The sequence below is a fragment of the Cyprinodon tularosa genome, unplaced genomic scaffold (genome assembly GCF_016077235.1).
Source record: "Cyprinodon tularosa strain WSP-4 unplaced genomic scaffold, ASM1607723v1 ctg808, whole genome shotgun sequence".
Classification (NCBI taxonomy): Eukaryota; Metazoa; Chordata; class Actinopteri; order Cyprinodontiformes; family Cyprinodontidae; genus Cyprinodon; species Cyprinodon tularosa.
Window position 1 is genome coordinate 507772 of NW_024039572.1, and position 17317 is coordinate 525088.

A 17317-nucleotide genomic window follows, 5' to 3' on the forward strand; every position below is an offset into this window, starting at 1 on the left:
TCAATGAGGTGGTCTCAAAAGTCGCAGTTACAACACACATAGGGCGCACCGCACCATAGGGCGCACCGCACATTTTGAGGGGAAAAAAAGACGTTTAAGTGCGCCTTATAGTCGTGAAAATACGGTAGTTTATGTGGGGTAAGAATATAAAGCTGATTTAAAAAAATTTAATTGCATAAGTCTATGTCTAACATTTAGGGTATATGTCACTTCCCATGTACACAAATTCTTCCAGAATCGGTTTATATTCCATTCTGTCACGCTTATCCTAAGCGGGGTCGCAAGGGGTGCTGGTGTCTATCTCCAGTTGTCTATGGGCGTGAGGCGAGGTGCACCCTGGACAGGTCGGCAGTCCATCGCAGGGAAACACAGAGACAAACAGGAAAAAACAACTATTTACACACTCACACCTAAGGAGAATTTAGAGAAGCCAATTAACCTAGCATGACTGTTTTTGGACTGTGGGAGGAAGCCGGAGTACCCGGCGAGAACCCACGCATGCTTAGGGAGAACATGCAAACTCCATGAAGAAAGACCCCACCTGAAACCTTGTTGCTGCAAGGCAGCAGTGCTACCCACTTTCCAAACAAATTTATTGTGCCTGCTCTCTTACCGTACCATGTTTTTTCTCCTCCTACCAATAAACAACCTGTTTTTCCTCTAGGTCGATGCACTCCAGGGTCACAGGGTGATTGATGTTGCATGTGGCAGCGGAGACGCTCAGACGCTGTGTCTAACCGATGATGACATGGTCTGGTCTTGGGGAGACGGGGATTATGGGAAATTAGGCAGAGGAGGAAGTGATGGCTGCAAAATCCCTATGAAGGTGAACCAACATTCTGATTATAAAAGAGAAGAAAAAGAAACTTCTTACTGTAGTGTTTAATTTTGTTTTTTATTTTGTAATAGTTAATGTCAAACATGTTTAAATAGAATTGTTTAACCAATAAGAGCTAAGTTAGTAAGGCTGATTGAAGTTTAATATTTGTCCTGGTTGAAAATGTCTGCCCCAATGGATGTTTTCCCTGATAGACAGGCCCACAGCATGATAGATCTTCTACCACACTTAATAGTATTTTTTTTACTTATTCAAAACCTACCTAATGTTTTTGCTGAAAAGCCTGACTGATTTATTTTGCCTGTCTGTAAAAACTGAGCTGAATCCTTTTTTGTAAAAAAAAAAAAAAAAAAAAGATATCTTGGATGCAGCAGATTCATGTTTGGTTTGAATCACAATACATTTTAGTTCAATTCATTTTATTTATATAGCCCCAATTCACAACACATGTCATCTCAAGGCACTTTACAGTTCTCCAGATCGCACTGGCAAATTGATTCAAAGTTTTCTACCTAAGGAAAACCAGTTGATTGCATCGACTCATTGACGCGGATGCAATCCCTCACGCTAAGCATGCTTGTAGCGACAGTGGAGAGGAAAAACTCAATTTTAACAGGAAGAAACCTCCAGCAGAACCAGGCTCAGTGTGAGCAGCCATCTGCTGAGGCCGACTGGGGTTCAAAGAGACTGGGGTCACTGGAGACTGAGTACAGACCACTGATCTCTATTTATTCACTGGATTGCTGATAGACCGAAAACACTGAGGTCACCTCTTGTTACTCCCCATGAAGACGCAAAATAAAAATGCCTGTAATGTAATTACTATAACAATGTAATCAATACATGTATATTACATGTACATAATCAATTTAGCACTTTTTGCACAACTTCAGAAAATGTGTGGGTAATATTTTTAATATCTGACTACTAGGGATGCACGATATTGGGATTTTGGCCGATATCCGATATGCCGATATTTTAAAACTCATGTAGCCGATAACCGATATCGATACTGATGTTAAAGCTGGACAAAAATAAGTAGTCATTTAAAATAGCAGATTTGTTATCCATTTCTGACACTTTGAAAAATAATATACTCAAATATATTTTCATATGCTGATATCAAATTGACTTTTAAAAAGGCGATATCGATCTATTTTACTTTCAAAATCTCGTGAAATTTAATCGTTCTGTTACAAACTCTCGTGATATTTTGCAAATTCTTGTGAGATTTTGTTAGTAAAATAGATCGATACCGAGTCAATATATCAACATATAAAAATATGGCAAAATTTCGTGAATTTTCGGGGGATTTCGTAGCATAACGATGACATATAGCAATATTTCATTAGTAAAAGAGATTGATATGGTGTTTTTAAATGGCAATATATCAGCATATGAAGATATTGTGATATTTTAATGTATCAATATTTTTTCCCTCGTCTTTAGAAGTTTTTAAGTCTGTAAAAAATAAGTTTTTGAGGAAGAAGAAGAAGTAGTATTTTTTATTTTTTTTTTTTAGACTTTAGAAACTCAGAAGCTGATAAAATATCGGGTTAAATATCGGTGGGGTGGCCGATGTCCGATATTCAGTTTTAAGGCCGATACCGATAGGGGCCCGATTATATCGTGCATCCCTACTGACTACAGTATTATTGTGCTACATTAACACATGTTGCTGAAACGGCCTTAACCCTGTCAATCACACATGTGATAATTTGTAAAATATGTTATATTAGATGATTTATAGATTTCATTGACTTAATACCGACTATGAAATGTGATTTCAAATTTTTTCTACCATACATCACAGTAACCTACTTATGCTATGAAACAGCAAGTGTTTGACAAAGTGATTACTTTTTCTTTGTTTTAAAAGTCTTAAGCCCCCCTGAAAATGTTAGATGCTGTAGCACACATATTGTTGGCATTCCGACTGGTCTAACTAGGGAGTACCAATATGGCGGCTGGTGACTTCACAACACCGTGTACTGCCAACGGCCTATCGGCAATCCAGTGAATAAATAGAGATCATTGGTACAGGCTGTTGCTCTGTTTATCGGTCAGACCAATCCAGTACCAAATGCAGGAAGTAGACGCTCCCATTGAATCATTTATTGTATAATTAGTGCGTTTGAGTAAAACCTTCTAAGTGCTTTTCCTTCTGATTTTGAGGTGTCTTGAGATTTATAAAGGGTCTTTATGCTAATTTACAGCTTTGTTATGAATTCTTACCGGTACTGGTCAGTGTTGGATGTCTAATTCCTAAAAGGTGTTTTAAATGAGCCGTTCTAGCGACACCGTACAAGATTAAATGGCTCTCTGTGCTGTTTGCTGGGTGAGATAAAGATTCACTGGCAGCTGTGAGACAGATGTAGACGGAGGAAGAAAAAACTCGTCAGGCTCCTAATAAATGATCGGAGACGGTCTGGTGCTGCTGCAGATGCTGGGCAATAAATCACAAAGCACCAGGCTGGTTTCTGGAATGCTTCCCTTTGAGCATAAAGACATTCCTCTGAACAAAGCTTTGAAGGCCACGTTTGAAGCATGAAGAATTTATTTTAAATGCATAAGATAAATATATAAATAAATGACCTGTTTTCATTCATAAATGCATAGCATTGCTATATGGGACATTATCATTAAGGCTAAATGTGCTCTGTGATAATAGAAATGACATTAGGAGGTGTTTTGTTTTTATCTAATTTCCTTAGATTGACTCTCTAACTGGCCTGGGAGTGGTGAAAGTAGAGTGCGGCTCTCAGTTCTCTGTGGCGCTCACTAAATCCGGGGCCGTCTACACGTGGTATGTACGCCATGCCATCCCTTACACACGGATCAGCCTCAGACTTTTTGTCCTGTCTGGGTTTTGGGTGACAGAGGGCTCCGCTCTGTGTGTTTGTCCCACCTAAAGGGGGAAAGGTGACTACCACAGACTGGGCCATGGTTCTGATGACCACGTCCGACGGCCTAGACAAGTCCAGGGGCTTCAAGGGAAGAAAGTCATCGCTATCGCCACAGGGTCTCTGCACTGTGTTTGCTGCACAGAAGATGGTAAGATGCGTTACTGGCTTTCCCCAGATGGTACTGTCTGCCTGAACATTGATTTAAAATCTTTTATAATCCCATGTAAATGTGAATCCTTATACTTTGGAAACATTTCATTTGATAAGTGGACTCTGGGGGACAAAAATCTGATGTTAATGCTTCTGGCAGCAAGCAAAAAGACAATCACTAGAGGCTCCTACAGTTAAAGGACTGGATCAATATTGTACAAGACATCTATATTCTGGAGAAGTTGACTTTTAGGGTTCAAGGTTTATGGGAATCATTCTTCAGGATCTGGTCTAAATGGACCAACTATGTTAAATCAGTATTCCCTGTGGACTAAATATATCTTTCACAATTAAATGCTGTTGTGCTGTGTACTGCACCCCGGTTCAGAAGGAGGGAAAAATGTTGTTTCCCTTAACATGAGAAAAATCAGACTAGACCCGCCCCTACCCCCCCAGTCACCCTTTTGTTATGGATGTCTGGTTATTATACAAAAATCCTGGATTGGCTTATATTACTCCTGCTCGTTGTTATGGAAGCTGATCTGTACGAAGTAATTGTAACTTGCCTTTCCAAATAAAAGGTTAAATAAAACAAAAGATATTTTATAATCATTCAGATTGATAAATAGCCTGACAGAAGAGTTACTCTTAAAAGTTTTTCCGTTTGTCACATTGCAAAATTATTATTTTATACTAAATGATAATACTATTATATTTTAGCTTTATTGGAAAGTTAAAGGATAATTTTTATACAAAATAATCTGAAAAGTGTGGGTAGTATTTGTTTTATGCCCCCTAACTTACTTTGTTCCCCTAAATAAAATCCGATGCTGCATGTCGTTAATTGTAAAAGCAGGAAAATCACTCATTCCTCTAGATTAAATCCTAAATCAGAGAACCAGAAATACGTCTGATCAGATTAGAGTCATATCTGTTTTATTGCCTCACAACAACGTCTAGCTCAGTTAGCGTTAATCTTTCAGGGAAGCTCAGATTGGCATCAAGCGGCGCTCTAGGTCACATGACTCCTTTAGTGATGGATCCAACCCTCTAAAGTTACATAGGAGAGTGTTTGAGAAGGACGGCCTTCGCCATGCAATGATACGCACCAGGTGCTGTAGAATAAAATCCGGTCAAAAGTTATGATTTGTTGCTTAATGAGGGCATTCCTATATCTAAATATTTAGCTGTAGCTCTGATCTTCTCATCTCATCTTCTCATCTTCTCTTCAGCTTTGATTGGCAGCTTCAGTATTCAGCTACATTTGTTTCCAATGTAGGCTGTGAAGTGAGACCTAACAGTGGATTTATTTCTCTCCACTCTTTTATTGAAGCAAAAATTTAGAAAATTATTATGGATTTTTCCTCTATATTATACATAGATTAACTGTATTAACATAACGAATTTAAATTAAAAACACAGATTGAAGAAAATAAATAGTGGATGCTTAAAATAGATCTTACAGACATTTCTTTGTAAATCTTTAGTTATCTTGTCTTATAATTGTCATTTTTTGCTGGTTTATCACAAAAAAATATTATATCTCATTGGGGTTTGGGTTTATAACATGGGGAAATGTGAAGAGGTTCAGTCGGTGTGAATAGTTTTGTGACACAGCAGCCTCTCTAAAAGTCTGCGTGTTTCGTGGCCCACAGGAGAGGTTTACACATGGGGAGATAACGATGAGGGCCAACTGGGAGATGGGACCACTAACGCCATCCAGAGGCCCCGACTGGTTGCAGCGCTGCAGGGGAAGAAAATCAACAGAGTGGCCTGTGGCTCTGCTCACACCCTCGCCTGGTCAACCAGCAAGCCCACCAATGCTGGGAAGCTCCCTGCACAGGTACCGTCCACTGGGTGGCAGTAAAGTCAAGTTTTTGCAGCCCTGTCTCTCTCTCCATCTCAGACCTTGAAATCTCTATTTATGCTTCTCCTCAACCTCCCTGCTTGTGTTTTAAGGTCCCCATGGAGTACAATCATCTCCAGGAGATCCCCATCATGGGCCTGAGGAACAGACTCCTGCTGCTGCATCACTTCTCTGAGCTTTTCTGTCCGTGTATTCCTATGTTTGACCTGGAGGGCCGGCTGGGTCAGACCAGCCACGGCCCGTCGGTCGGCTTTGATACGCTCAGGGGTATCCTCATCTCCCAGGGCAAGGTGGGTCACCACCACGAATTAGAACGTATTAGAAATAAACTCATAGTGTAAAACCAAGGGGGATTTATTTTATTCCTTATAACTTTGTCTGCAAACAGGAAGCAGCTTTCAGGAAGGTGGTCCAAGCTACGATGGTGAGAGACAGGCAGCATGGACCTGTGGTGGAGCTGAACAGAATACAGGTGTTATTACCTTCTTATTTAAAGGCCCCATATACTAACAAATAGTTGCTTAAGAACTCCTCTTTCCATGTTGGTTGTGCTCTGCATCCCTCCACCTCTCCCCCTGAGATGCTACACTCCAGCCTTGCTCCTGACTGTTTCATGTGATGTCTTTCATAACAGGATTCTTTTTTTTCTTTTTTCTCTCATGGTGTGTGATCTGCACTCCTTCCTGCCTTAAGGGGGTTTCCTGCTGTAACTTTAAGCCCCCACAGAGAGTTCTGAAACTGTTCTGTCCCTGTCTGACTGAGCCACCTTCACCGTGTCTCTGACAGGAATTCATCGACCACAGAATAGGAACAAGTCAGACCTTTTTTCCTCTTCGTTTCTATTTATTTTTCCTGTTTTCCGCTCTGCAGGTGAAGCGTTCCCGCAGCAAAGGGGGTCTGGCAGGTCCGGACGGAACCAAGTCCGTGTTTGGTCAGATGTGTGCCAAAATGAGCTCGTTCAGCCCAGACAGCCTGTTGCTCCCCCATCGCGTGTGGAAGGTTAAATTTGTGGGTATGTGTTCATGTCCACAATGGGAAGCCAGGGCTCCTCCTTCATTCCCAGAATTCAGTCTCAAACAGGAAAAAAAAAATCTACATTGATACAAATGCACACCATTAGTAAGGCGGGCATTAGTGGATGTGTTATTGTCTACAGCGTTAGCAGTAAAACATTTGGTGCATTTGGGTTTAGTCTCCTTTCCCCTGATGTCCTCCTCCCTCCAAATGAATGCTGCACTGCCTCAAAGGATTTGGAGATCATTGGAGGACAAACAACATGGAGGGCGATCTAAAGCAGGGGCAGGAATTTGTCCCAAGGCATCAGTTAAAGATTGGACAATTGGCACCACTGTAACCCTACTAAGACCCGTCCGTGAAGAAAGAAGGACAGTTATTACAGATGTACCAAAGGGGCCCATAACGTTGGTTTTTGCTTGACGCGTCTGGAAGATCTGCACGCCCTTGGAAAATTTGTAACTACATGGACAAGTCCAGGAAAACATGGTGGACAATTGAAAGCTCCTGCTGGGTTTGAAAATGTAAACGTGGAGCGACAGCTTTTGATTTGGCCCATAAATATCACCACAGTCAACAGGTTGGGGAAAAAAAATCCAAAAGAAGTTACTGTCACTCTTGGAAGACACAAAGTAGAAAAAAACAAACAGTTTTTCCTACTTCTTCATGTTGTACTTCCTCAAGTTGTGGTTTGTGCCCCACAGGAGTCTGCCAAAATATTAGGTAGACTGGGAAATGCTGTATGGAACATAAAAGCAGCAGAAGTTTTGTCTCCGCTTTTCATTTCTGTGCGAATCTCTGCAACCTTTAGTAGAAGAGATTTGCTGCTCAGGATGAGAAACTGTTGGGAAAAAAAAAAGAAAATAACTCTTCCTGTCAGAAAGCTTAAATGAGATAGAAATTTAAAATGTGGGCCTGCAGGGGAAGGCTGTTTGAAAACACGGGGTATTCTGTGAAACATGTTGGTGGCAGGATGATGATGTGGGGATAAGGAACCTAAGCCATTGTTAATGGGAAGGTGGCTGGAGCTAATTGCTTTGATTATCCTGTTAGTTTTTAGTAAATTTAAGCTCTGTTAGCTCTGTGGAACACAATGCTTTTCAGATGTTTATGATAATATGTTTGAAGGAAAACACAAATGAGCAAATATTGTAAAGTTCAAGTGCTTTAACATTTACATTTCTACCATACACTGTTTCCAATGATTGTACCCAGTTTGACAAACCCCTTCCTTTTGTCAGGCGAGTCTGTGGACGACTGTGGCGGAGGCTACAGCGAGTCCATCGCCGAAATGTGCGAGGAGCTACAGAACTCCCTGACGCCGCTGCTCATCGTCACGCCAAACGGACGCGACGAATCGGGCGCCAACAGGGATTGCTTCCTTCTTAACCCCGCTGCCAAGTCTTCTCTGCACATGAGCATGTTTCGCTTCCTAGGTATAATCCACCTGATCTCTGTTACAGTATAACCATGAAAGATTACATTCCCATAGAAAATATTCAGGAGTTAATAAGAAATATTTTCTTCCACTGCTTGTATGTTCCTCAACATCACAGTGTCTGTTCTGATGTGTGGGTTACAAACTCTGCTTTGCTCTGTCTGCAGGAGTCCTCCTGGGAATCGCAATCCGAACAGGAAGCCCTCTCAGCCTGAATCTAGCAGAGCCTGTATGGAAGCAGCTGGCAGGGATGAACCTGACCATCGCTGACCTCAGTGAGGTAGGTGTCTGTAAACGTGTGTTCATCTGAGTGTGTGCTGCTTGTTTTTATAATATAAGAAAATATTAGAACCGTTCTCTTAAACTCTGGGGGGTAAAAAACATTCACACATATAAAGTAGCTTTTCCTCACTTTTCTTATCTGAGAAACCACAACCTTGAAAAAATGAATACAATTTTTTATTTTTATTTTTGAAGACCAAAAAAAGTACAATCAGGGTCCCCTTCTGTTACGCTGCATCAGTCCTCACTGTGGCCGTTTCTCAATCTGTGTACTTGTGCGTTCTCATGCTTGTGTACTCGTGAAACGTCATCACCCTCAGCCCTAATGCTGTTCCAGTTCACAAGAACAGCAGACAGAGAACGGGAAAAGTCCCCTGATGTTGTTCAACTTGGGGCTTCGTTTGGATTCGCCCGTTTTATGGTGGAAGTTTAGAATTGTGAGATTTGCAGAGAAAAGGATGTGTTAATGGGGTTTGAACTTCTCTGTACGTCCATTTCACCCACTGAACTATCCTTATTCATCCATGACAATGTAAACTCGGTTTTGCATTCTATGACCCCTTTTAAGCTGTTACTGCATCGAAGCAAACTTGTTCACCTCAGGTTGTAAAACCAAAGGATGATGTTTCATAACTCCTCCAGTTCACATGATCTGTATTACAACAGAGCAAAAAAAAAAACACACTTTACTATACATTCCACCTGGGATTAAGATCGGAGCCTGACTGTTCATGGCTCGTTGCTGGTACAGAACTCTCCATGTTTCTGGAATCTTCCATCCTGCTTTTTCATAAAAGCAGTTTTTTTTTTCATAAGAAGCTGCTAGCTGGCCTTGGTGTGAGTCCCCTTCCTGCCCTCATGCTCTGATCATACGCTCCTGAAGCATCCCGGGGAGAGTGAGCCGGGGAAAAAGATTTCTCTGATTCAATGCTGCTTTTGTTTTGCTGCCCCCCTGAAATATTTCAAAAGGTTAGATGAGAAAAGATTTTAGCACGAGACTGAGCGTCTCGCCGTGAAGCTCACGGGGCCTGCAGTCTCTTACACTCAGACACACCCCATGTGAAAACTAAAGCTCTAAGGCTCTGATCCATGTTGTTCCCAGGTTGATAAGGACTTCATTCCCGGGCTGATGTATATCCGGGACAACGAGGCCACAGCAGAGGAGTTTGAGGCCATGACTCTGCCTTTCACAGTGCCCAATGCCAGCGGCCAGGACATCCAGCTCAGCTCCAAATATTTCCACATCACGCTGGAGAACCGGGCAGAATATGTCCGCCTTGCAATCAACTACAGGTTATACGACTTTCTGATGGCTCCACAGTAATCAGTCTTCACAGTTTTTTTTCTTTAACTCTACCTCTTTTTACACTTCTGATCAAGACTCCATGAGTTTGATGAGCAGGTGTCTGCTGTGCGAGAGGGAATGGCTCGGGTGGTTCCCGTTCCCCTGCTGTCACTTTTTACTGGTTATGAGCTGGAAACCATGGTGAGGAAGAATCCATTTTGGTTTTAAGGATTCCCTCCAGTCTGCCGGTTCTCATGGTAACCTCCCCTGGTCCTGCTTTAGGTGTGTGGAAGCCCAGACATCCCGCTTCACCTGCTGAAGTCAGTGGCCACTTACAAAGGTGTGGAGCCGACGTCGCCGCTCATCCAATGGTTCTGGGAGGTGATGGAGTCCTTCTCCAACACGGAGAGGTCCCTCTTCCTGAGGTTCGTCTGGGGCCGCACGCGGCTGCCTCGCACCATCGCCGACTTCAGGGGACGAGATTTTGTGGTGCAGGTAAGAAGACTTCGTCTGAGGTGAAAGGAGAGGGGATGACCACCTGTCTGGAGCAGCTGCAGCTAAACCTCAACGTGTTGCTTTATTACTATCAACATGAAATCCATCCATCCATCCATCCATCATCCATCCATCCATTTTTTGTCCATCCATTTTTTTGTCCATCCATCCATCCATCCATCCATCCATCCATCCATTTCTTTTTCCATCCATCCATCCATCCATCCATCCATCCATCCATCCATCCATTTTTTGTCCATCCATCCACCCATCCACCCATCCATCCATCCATCCATCAGTTTCTTTGTCCATCCATCCATCCATCCATCCATCCATCCATCCATCAGTTTCTTTGTCCATCCATCCATCCATCCATCCATCCATCCATCCATCCATCCATCCATCCATCCATCCATTTTTTGTCCATCCATTTCTTTTTCCATCCATCCATCCATCCATCCATCCATCCATTTTTTGTCCATCCATCCACCCATCCATCCATCCATCCATCCATCCATCCATCCATTTTTTGTCCATCCATCCACCCATCCACCTAACCATCCATCCATCCATTTTTTGTCCATCCATTTCTTTTTCCATCCATCCATCCATCCATCCATCCATCCATTTTTTGTCCATCCACCCATCCATCCATCCATCCATCCATCCATCCATCCATCCATCCATCAGTTTCTTTGTCCATCCATCCATCCATCCATCCATCCATCCATCCATCCATCCATCCATCCATCCATCCATCCATCCATCCATCCATCCATCCATCCATCCATCCATCCGTAATTAAGACATGAAGTTGTTTGCATTCTGTTACTGCATAGACAGTCTCCATGCTGAGCAATACAGAGTGTTAAAGGGAAAAACTGCTTTCTTAAATCTACTTTTTGTTTTCGTTCAGGTTCTGGATAAGTACAATCCTCCTGACCACTTCCTGCCAGAGTCCTACACCTGTTTCTTCCTGCTCAAGCTGCCCAGGTACTCGTGCAAACAGGTGTTAGAGGAGAAACTCAAATACGCCATCCACTTCTGCAAGTCCATCGACACGGACGACTACGCCCGCATCGCCCTCTCCGGGGAGCCTGCAGCTGACGACAGCAGCGAGGACTCCGATAACGAGGACGCTGACTCCTTTGCCTCTGACTCGACACAGGACTACCTAACTGGACACTGAATTTTCTATAGATGGCTATAGAATCCCACTAAATACATACATACAGGCATTCTGCTGAGGAACAAACTTCTGTTGGGTGGGTGGGGATGTGCAATGACTCAAAAAAGTTATAAGCTAACTAAAGTGAAAAAAAACATCAGTTTGTTTTAGTTTAAGATGAAGCAGAGCGATCAGCTGCACATGTGATTGTTGTGTTACACAGAAATAAATATATTACAGTTACAGCCTAGCACTGTGGTAGATTTCTCCCTTCTGGTTTGTGTGAATTACCCATCCCTAGACTGTATATAGAAACTGATGTGTCATAACAGTAGTATTCCTCTTTTTTTTTTAAGTAAAAAACACGTTTCTCTATAAATATGTGTACAAAAACATTTTTAACGTCAGTGTTTCTCACCCAGCTCAGTCCAGTCAGAGCCTACAGGAGGATCATTGTGAGATATCTCTATTTACCCGCTACCTTCCACCAACTTCGTCCAGTCTCCTTAAAGAATGTAAATGATTGTGCCATGTATTCACAGGTCTCATTCCTGCATATTAAATGTTAATACATTTCTGTTAATAAAGTAAAGATTAATGCTTATTTAACAGTGAGTTTTGTTCTTTTACTTTTGCTGTAGGGCTGAGTATCCATTCCAGTTTCAAGATTATCATCCGCTGGTATAAAAACATTATTTACCCTGTTGCCAGAATTAAATGAGTGCAAAGTTATGAACATATTTCTTCTAGTTAGTAACATTCAAAAGAAAATGAAAGCCTGGTTCCCAGAGTTTTTTTTTTAACTGTTGCTGATTGCATGCGTGGTGTGAGAGATTGCTGAAGAGTTGAGGACAAAATGGAAGCCAACATCTACTTTCTACATGCTCAACCAGGAGGAGGAAATCCTGCAAATCAGTGACTGGATGAAAACAGCTGATTTTACCTTGGAAACGTCTTTCCAATCTCACTGGATTATCTGATTGAACAGTCTTGGTTAAGTGCCTTGAGATGACATCTGTTGTGAATTTGCACTATATAAATCCATTAAAATCTTACCTGAGATTATCTCACTGCATGAACAGATACTATTGCTTGTTTTGATTACCTTTACCCTTTAGATTTAGTGTTTTTAAGCTTTTTATCAACCATCCTAGGGAAGGGGTTTGCTGCAACAGCTGACTTTTATTTCTTTAATGACTTGGGGGGGGGGGGGGGGGGGGTCTGTTGCATGATGTAAAATTTATATATTTAAATTCTGTGTCTACTTAGCAGAGAGCTGTTAGTTCAATATATAAAAAATTGTTGAAAAAAAATTAAAAAAACTATTAACCACCCCCAGTCTTCCTTACATATTTATTTTTAAACACCTTTGTTGTGGGTTAAATCCACATCAGGATTTGTAGTTTCATGAAATGTGGGGAATTTTAATCCAGATGGAACCGATTAGTGGATTTGCATTGATTTGAGAATAAAGACAATACCAAAAGTTCAACTAATGGTACTAAACTAAAGAAGCTCCATGTTAGATGGAACCACTATAGTTTCCTAAGGAGGGCTGACTTTTCCACTTATGTGTGGGTTTAAATGCAATGCTTATGTAAGTCACATCACACAGAGTATCTGTATATGTTTTTAGGGACAAGTGCACAGCAAATTGATACAAGCATTTATCAAAATGAAATGAGGTTTATATCCTGGATTATTTTGTCTGAATAAATCTGTCGAGACATGCTACTCTAGATTAGACATGATGTTTGAAGGGAACACATAGAAATGCACAAACAAAAGACAAGTAACTTTGACACTGTTATAAGAAATATTTTTTTCTAATCTATGTGATTTAGGTTCTCTTTTTATCCGATAGGACCATAGCTGGGATTTACTTATGATTGCCTTTTGTTTTGGACCAAACGATGGAGATTAAAGAAATCTCTGATTACCTGTGTGACATGGTGGTATCAGCAGTGACACGGCGGCTGCAAGTCGCTCATGAGCTGGGGGGTAACACGGGTCACAGGAGAAACCCAAACATCTATTGAAACGCATAGTATTACAGGCTATAAGAAGCTCATTTAAGCGTGTGTGTTTATTCTTATAGAATTATGAGAACCTTCATGGAGTCACGAGAAACAGAGTTTTATAATGGCTTGATTTGGCTTTAAAATCATAAGCATTCCTAGAGGAATTAGTGCCCTTTTCCCCGGTAATTACTACAGAGTGCATTATTCTGCTACAAGTCAGGTGCTGTTCTCCACACTAGAGCCTGGAGGCGGGAAGAAGGGGGAGGGGACCTCCTTTACAACACTGGGTTATGTATTCTGTCATAGAAGCAACGAGAACCATCAGCATTCAGAAATATTAAAAAGTAAATTTGATTCTCTTTCTAAAGGGATTTCTCCCCCAAATAATCCAACTCATTTGTTCCCAGTCAGTTTTATTAAAAGCTGTTTCTACTACTGGAAGAATTACGTGAAAAGTACTACTTTTAACCTGACAACAGCCAGATGCATGTCTCGCTCCGCCTACAGTAGTATGTGAGTGGAGCTAGGCGGAGCGAGACATGCATCTGGCTGTTGTCAGGTTATACTACTTTAGGTCACTGATCTGTTTTCATGGCAAAGAGTGATTTAAAAGGAACCCTTTAAACTGAAAACCATGACATGATTTTAAGAAAAAAATAATTTTTGTTTTCATATTAGTTTTTTTTTTTTTTTAAACATTCTGACAAATGAAAACCATCATAAATGTTGACGAATTTACAGGTGCTGGTCATAAAATTAGAATATCATGAAAAAGTAGATTGATTTCAGTAATTCCATTTAAAAAGTGAAACTTGTATATTATATTCATACATTACATACAAACTCATATATTTCAGATGTTTATTTTGTTTAATTTTGATGATTACAAATGACAACAAATGAAAATCTCAAATTCATCATATCAGAAAATTAGAATATTACTGAAGACCAATAAAAACAAAGGATTTATAGAAATGTTGGCCAACTGAAAAGTATGAACATGAAAAGTATGAGCATGTACAGCACTCAGTATTTAGTTGGGCCTCCTTTGGCCTGTATTACTGCAGCAATGCGGCGTGGCATGGAGTCGATCAGTCTGTGGCACTGCTCAGGTGTTATGATAGCCCAGGTTGCTCTAATAGTGGCTTTTAGCTCTTCTGAATTGTTGGGTCTGGTGTATTGCATCTTCTTCTTCACAATACCCCATAGATTTTCTATGGGGTTAAGGTCAGGAGAGTTTGCTGGCCAATTAAGAACAGGGATACCATGGTCCTTCAACCAGGTACTGGTAGCTTTGGCACTGTGTGCAGGTGCCAAGTCCTGTTGGAAAATGAAATCTGCATCTCCAAAAAGTTGGTCAGCTGCAGGAAGCATGAAGTGCTCTAAAACTTCCTGGTATGTGGCTGCGTTGACCCTGGACCTCAGAAAACACAATGGACCAACACCAGCAGATGACATGGCACCCCAAACCATCACTGACTGTGGAAACTTTACACTGGACTTCAAGCAACGTGGATGAAGTGCCTCTCTTCTTTTCCTCCAGACTCTGGGACCTTGATTTCCAAAGGAAATGCAAAACTTACTTTCATCAGAGAACATGACTTTGGACCACTCACCAGCAGCCTAGTCCTGTTTCTCTTTAGCCCAGGCAAGACGCTTCTGACGCTGTCTGTGGTTCAAGAGTGGCTTGACACAAGGAATGTGACAGCAGAAACCCATGTCTTTCATACGTCTGTGTGTGGTGGTTCTTGAAGCACTCACTCCAGCTGCAGTCCACTCTTTGTGAATCTCCCCCACATTTTTGAATGGGTTTTGTTTCACAATCCTCTCCAGGGTGCGGTTATCTCTCTTGCTTGTACACTTTTTTCGACCACATCTTTTCCTTCCCTTCGCCTCTCTATTAATGTGCTTGGACACTGAGCTCTGTGAACAGCCAGCCTCTTTAGCGATGGCCTTTTGTGTCTTGCCCTCCTTGTGCAAGGTGTCGATGGTCGTCTTTTGGACAACTGTCAAGTCAGCAGTCTTCCCCATGATTGTGTAGCCTATAGAACTAGACTGAAAGACCATTTAAAGGCTTTTGCAGGTGGTTTGAGTTAATTAGCTGATTAGAGTGTGGCACCAGGGGCCATCAATTTTGAACCTTTTCACAATATTCTAATTTTCTGATATGATGAATTTGAGATTTTCATTTGTTGTCATTTGCAATCATCAAAATTAAACAAAATAAACATCTGAAATATATGAGTTTGTATGTAATGTATGAATATAATATACAAGTTTCACTTTTTAAATGGAATTACTGAAATCAATCTACTTTTTCATGATATTCTAATTTTATGACCAGCACCTGTAAATTAGATTTAATAGTTGTTTTTTTGCATTATTTGTGATTTATTTATTTTATTTATTTCGAACAGACAGTAAAAACAATCAAGAAAGAAAAAAACATTTGAATGAAACAAACTTAAGAATGAAAATATAAAACAAATTATTTTGCCTATGTGACATCTAAATTTTATATTTTCTGTTCGAAAAGGAGCAGGTAGAAGATACATCTTATAATGTCCTGCCCCTTTCCTACTTGTCAATTTATCCTCAATTAAATGTCAAAACATCAAAAAACACTTGTTTCCATTCCACATGATGTTTAGCCATGTACAATTATTTTAAGTTCTATTTATGTCATCAATTACATTATAGACTATTAAACAGTCATATAGCGTATTTTGAAATGAGCTCGGTTTTAATCACTTTATTAAATTGGTTTGCATTTTGAATTTTTTTAAACTCATCATTCAATCCATTCCAGACATTTACTCCACACACAGATAAACAAAAACTCTTTCTGGTTGTTTTAAAGTGTTGTTTTTTAAAGTATCCTTCACCTCTTAGATCATAACCCCCTTCTCTGTCACCAAACATTTCCTGTATATTGTGTGGAAGTTTTTGATTTCGAACCTTAAACATGAATTGAGAAGTTCTAAATATTACCAGGTCCCAGAATTTCAGTATATTTGATTTGATAAATAACTGGTTTGTGTGTTCCCAGTATCCCACTTTATGCAGTATTCGGATTGATTTCTTTTGTAAAACGTATAATGGCTGTAAATTTGTTTTGTATGTATTCCCCCAAACTTCCACACAATATGTTAAATGTGGTACAATGAGTGTGTTGTACAGAATAAACAAAGATTTGTAATCCAGGACGAAACTAATTCTTCTTATAACAGCAACACTTTTGGCTATTTTAGATTTTACTAGGCTGATCTGAGGTTTCCAGCTAAACTTATCATCTAATATGACACCCAAGAATTTTATTTAATGTACTTGTTCTAAATCAACACTTTCAATTGATATTTTAATTGGTTTATTTTCCTGTTTTTTATTGTTTCCGAATATCATGAATCTGGTTTTATCTAAATTTACTGATAATTTATTGTTTTTGAGCCAATGCTGTAATTTTTCCATTTCTGTGTTGACCACTTCTGAAAGTTGTTGAAGGTTTTCTCCAGTACAGAAGATAATTGTATCATCAGCAAATAGAACGTACTTTATAAGGTTTGATATTTTAACTATGTCATTTATATACAGATTGAACAGTTTGGGTCCCAAAACTGATCCCTGCAGAACTCCACAAGTTATTTTTAGTAGATCTGATTTCTGACCATCTATTTCTACAAATTGTTTCCTTTCTCCAATGTAGCTCCTAAGCCAGTTTAATGCCACTCCTCTAATTACACATGATACATTAGGGATTTCTGTGCATTTTATTACAGATTTTCTCTTCCCTGCATGTGAAACTTGGATTTTTCAAGAACAAAAATAAAACACCGATCTTGTGGAAGTCGCAAAT

At 40.3% G+C, this 17317-nt stretch overlaps 1 protein-coding gene across 4 annotated transcripts in view; it reads left to right on the forward strand.

Annotated features, from left to right (window-relative positions):
* The window catches only part of herc2 (HECT and RLD domain containing E3 ubiquitin protein ligase 2), a 94474-nt gene extending 82987 nt beyond the window's left edge, over positions 1-11487 (forward strand). For all 4 annotated transcript variants that reach the window (XM_038271736.1, XM_038271739.1, XM_038271737.1 and 1 more), the window contains exons 79-91: positions 665-826; positions 3553-3644; positions 3753-3892; positions 5550-5737; positions 5854-6051; positions 6150-6233; positions 6632-6773; positions 8017-8211; positions 8381-8493; positions 9598-9788; positions 9876-9981; positions 10063-10275; positions 11192-11487. In XM_038271736.1, coding sequence (XP_038127664.1) covers positions 665-826; positions 3553-3644; positions 3753-3892; positions 5550-5737; positions 5854-6051; positions 6150-6233; positions 6632-6773; positions 8017-8211; positions 8381-8493; positions 9598-9788; positions 9876-9981; positions 10063-10275; positions 11192-11464 — 2097 coding nt within the window. In that variant the 3' untranslated portion in view covers positions 11465-11487. The remainder of the gene's footprint in view (positions 1-664; positions 827-3552; positions 3645-3752; positions 3893-5549; positions 5738-5853; positions 6052-6149; positions 6234-6631; positions 6774-8016; positions 8212-8380; positions 8494-9597; positions 9789-9875; positions 9982-10062; positions 10276-11191) is intronic.
* Positions 11488-17317: the final 5830 nt, after the last annotated feature.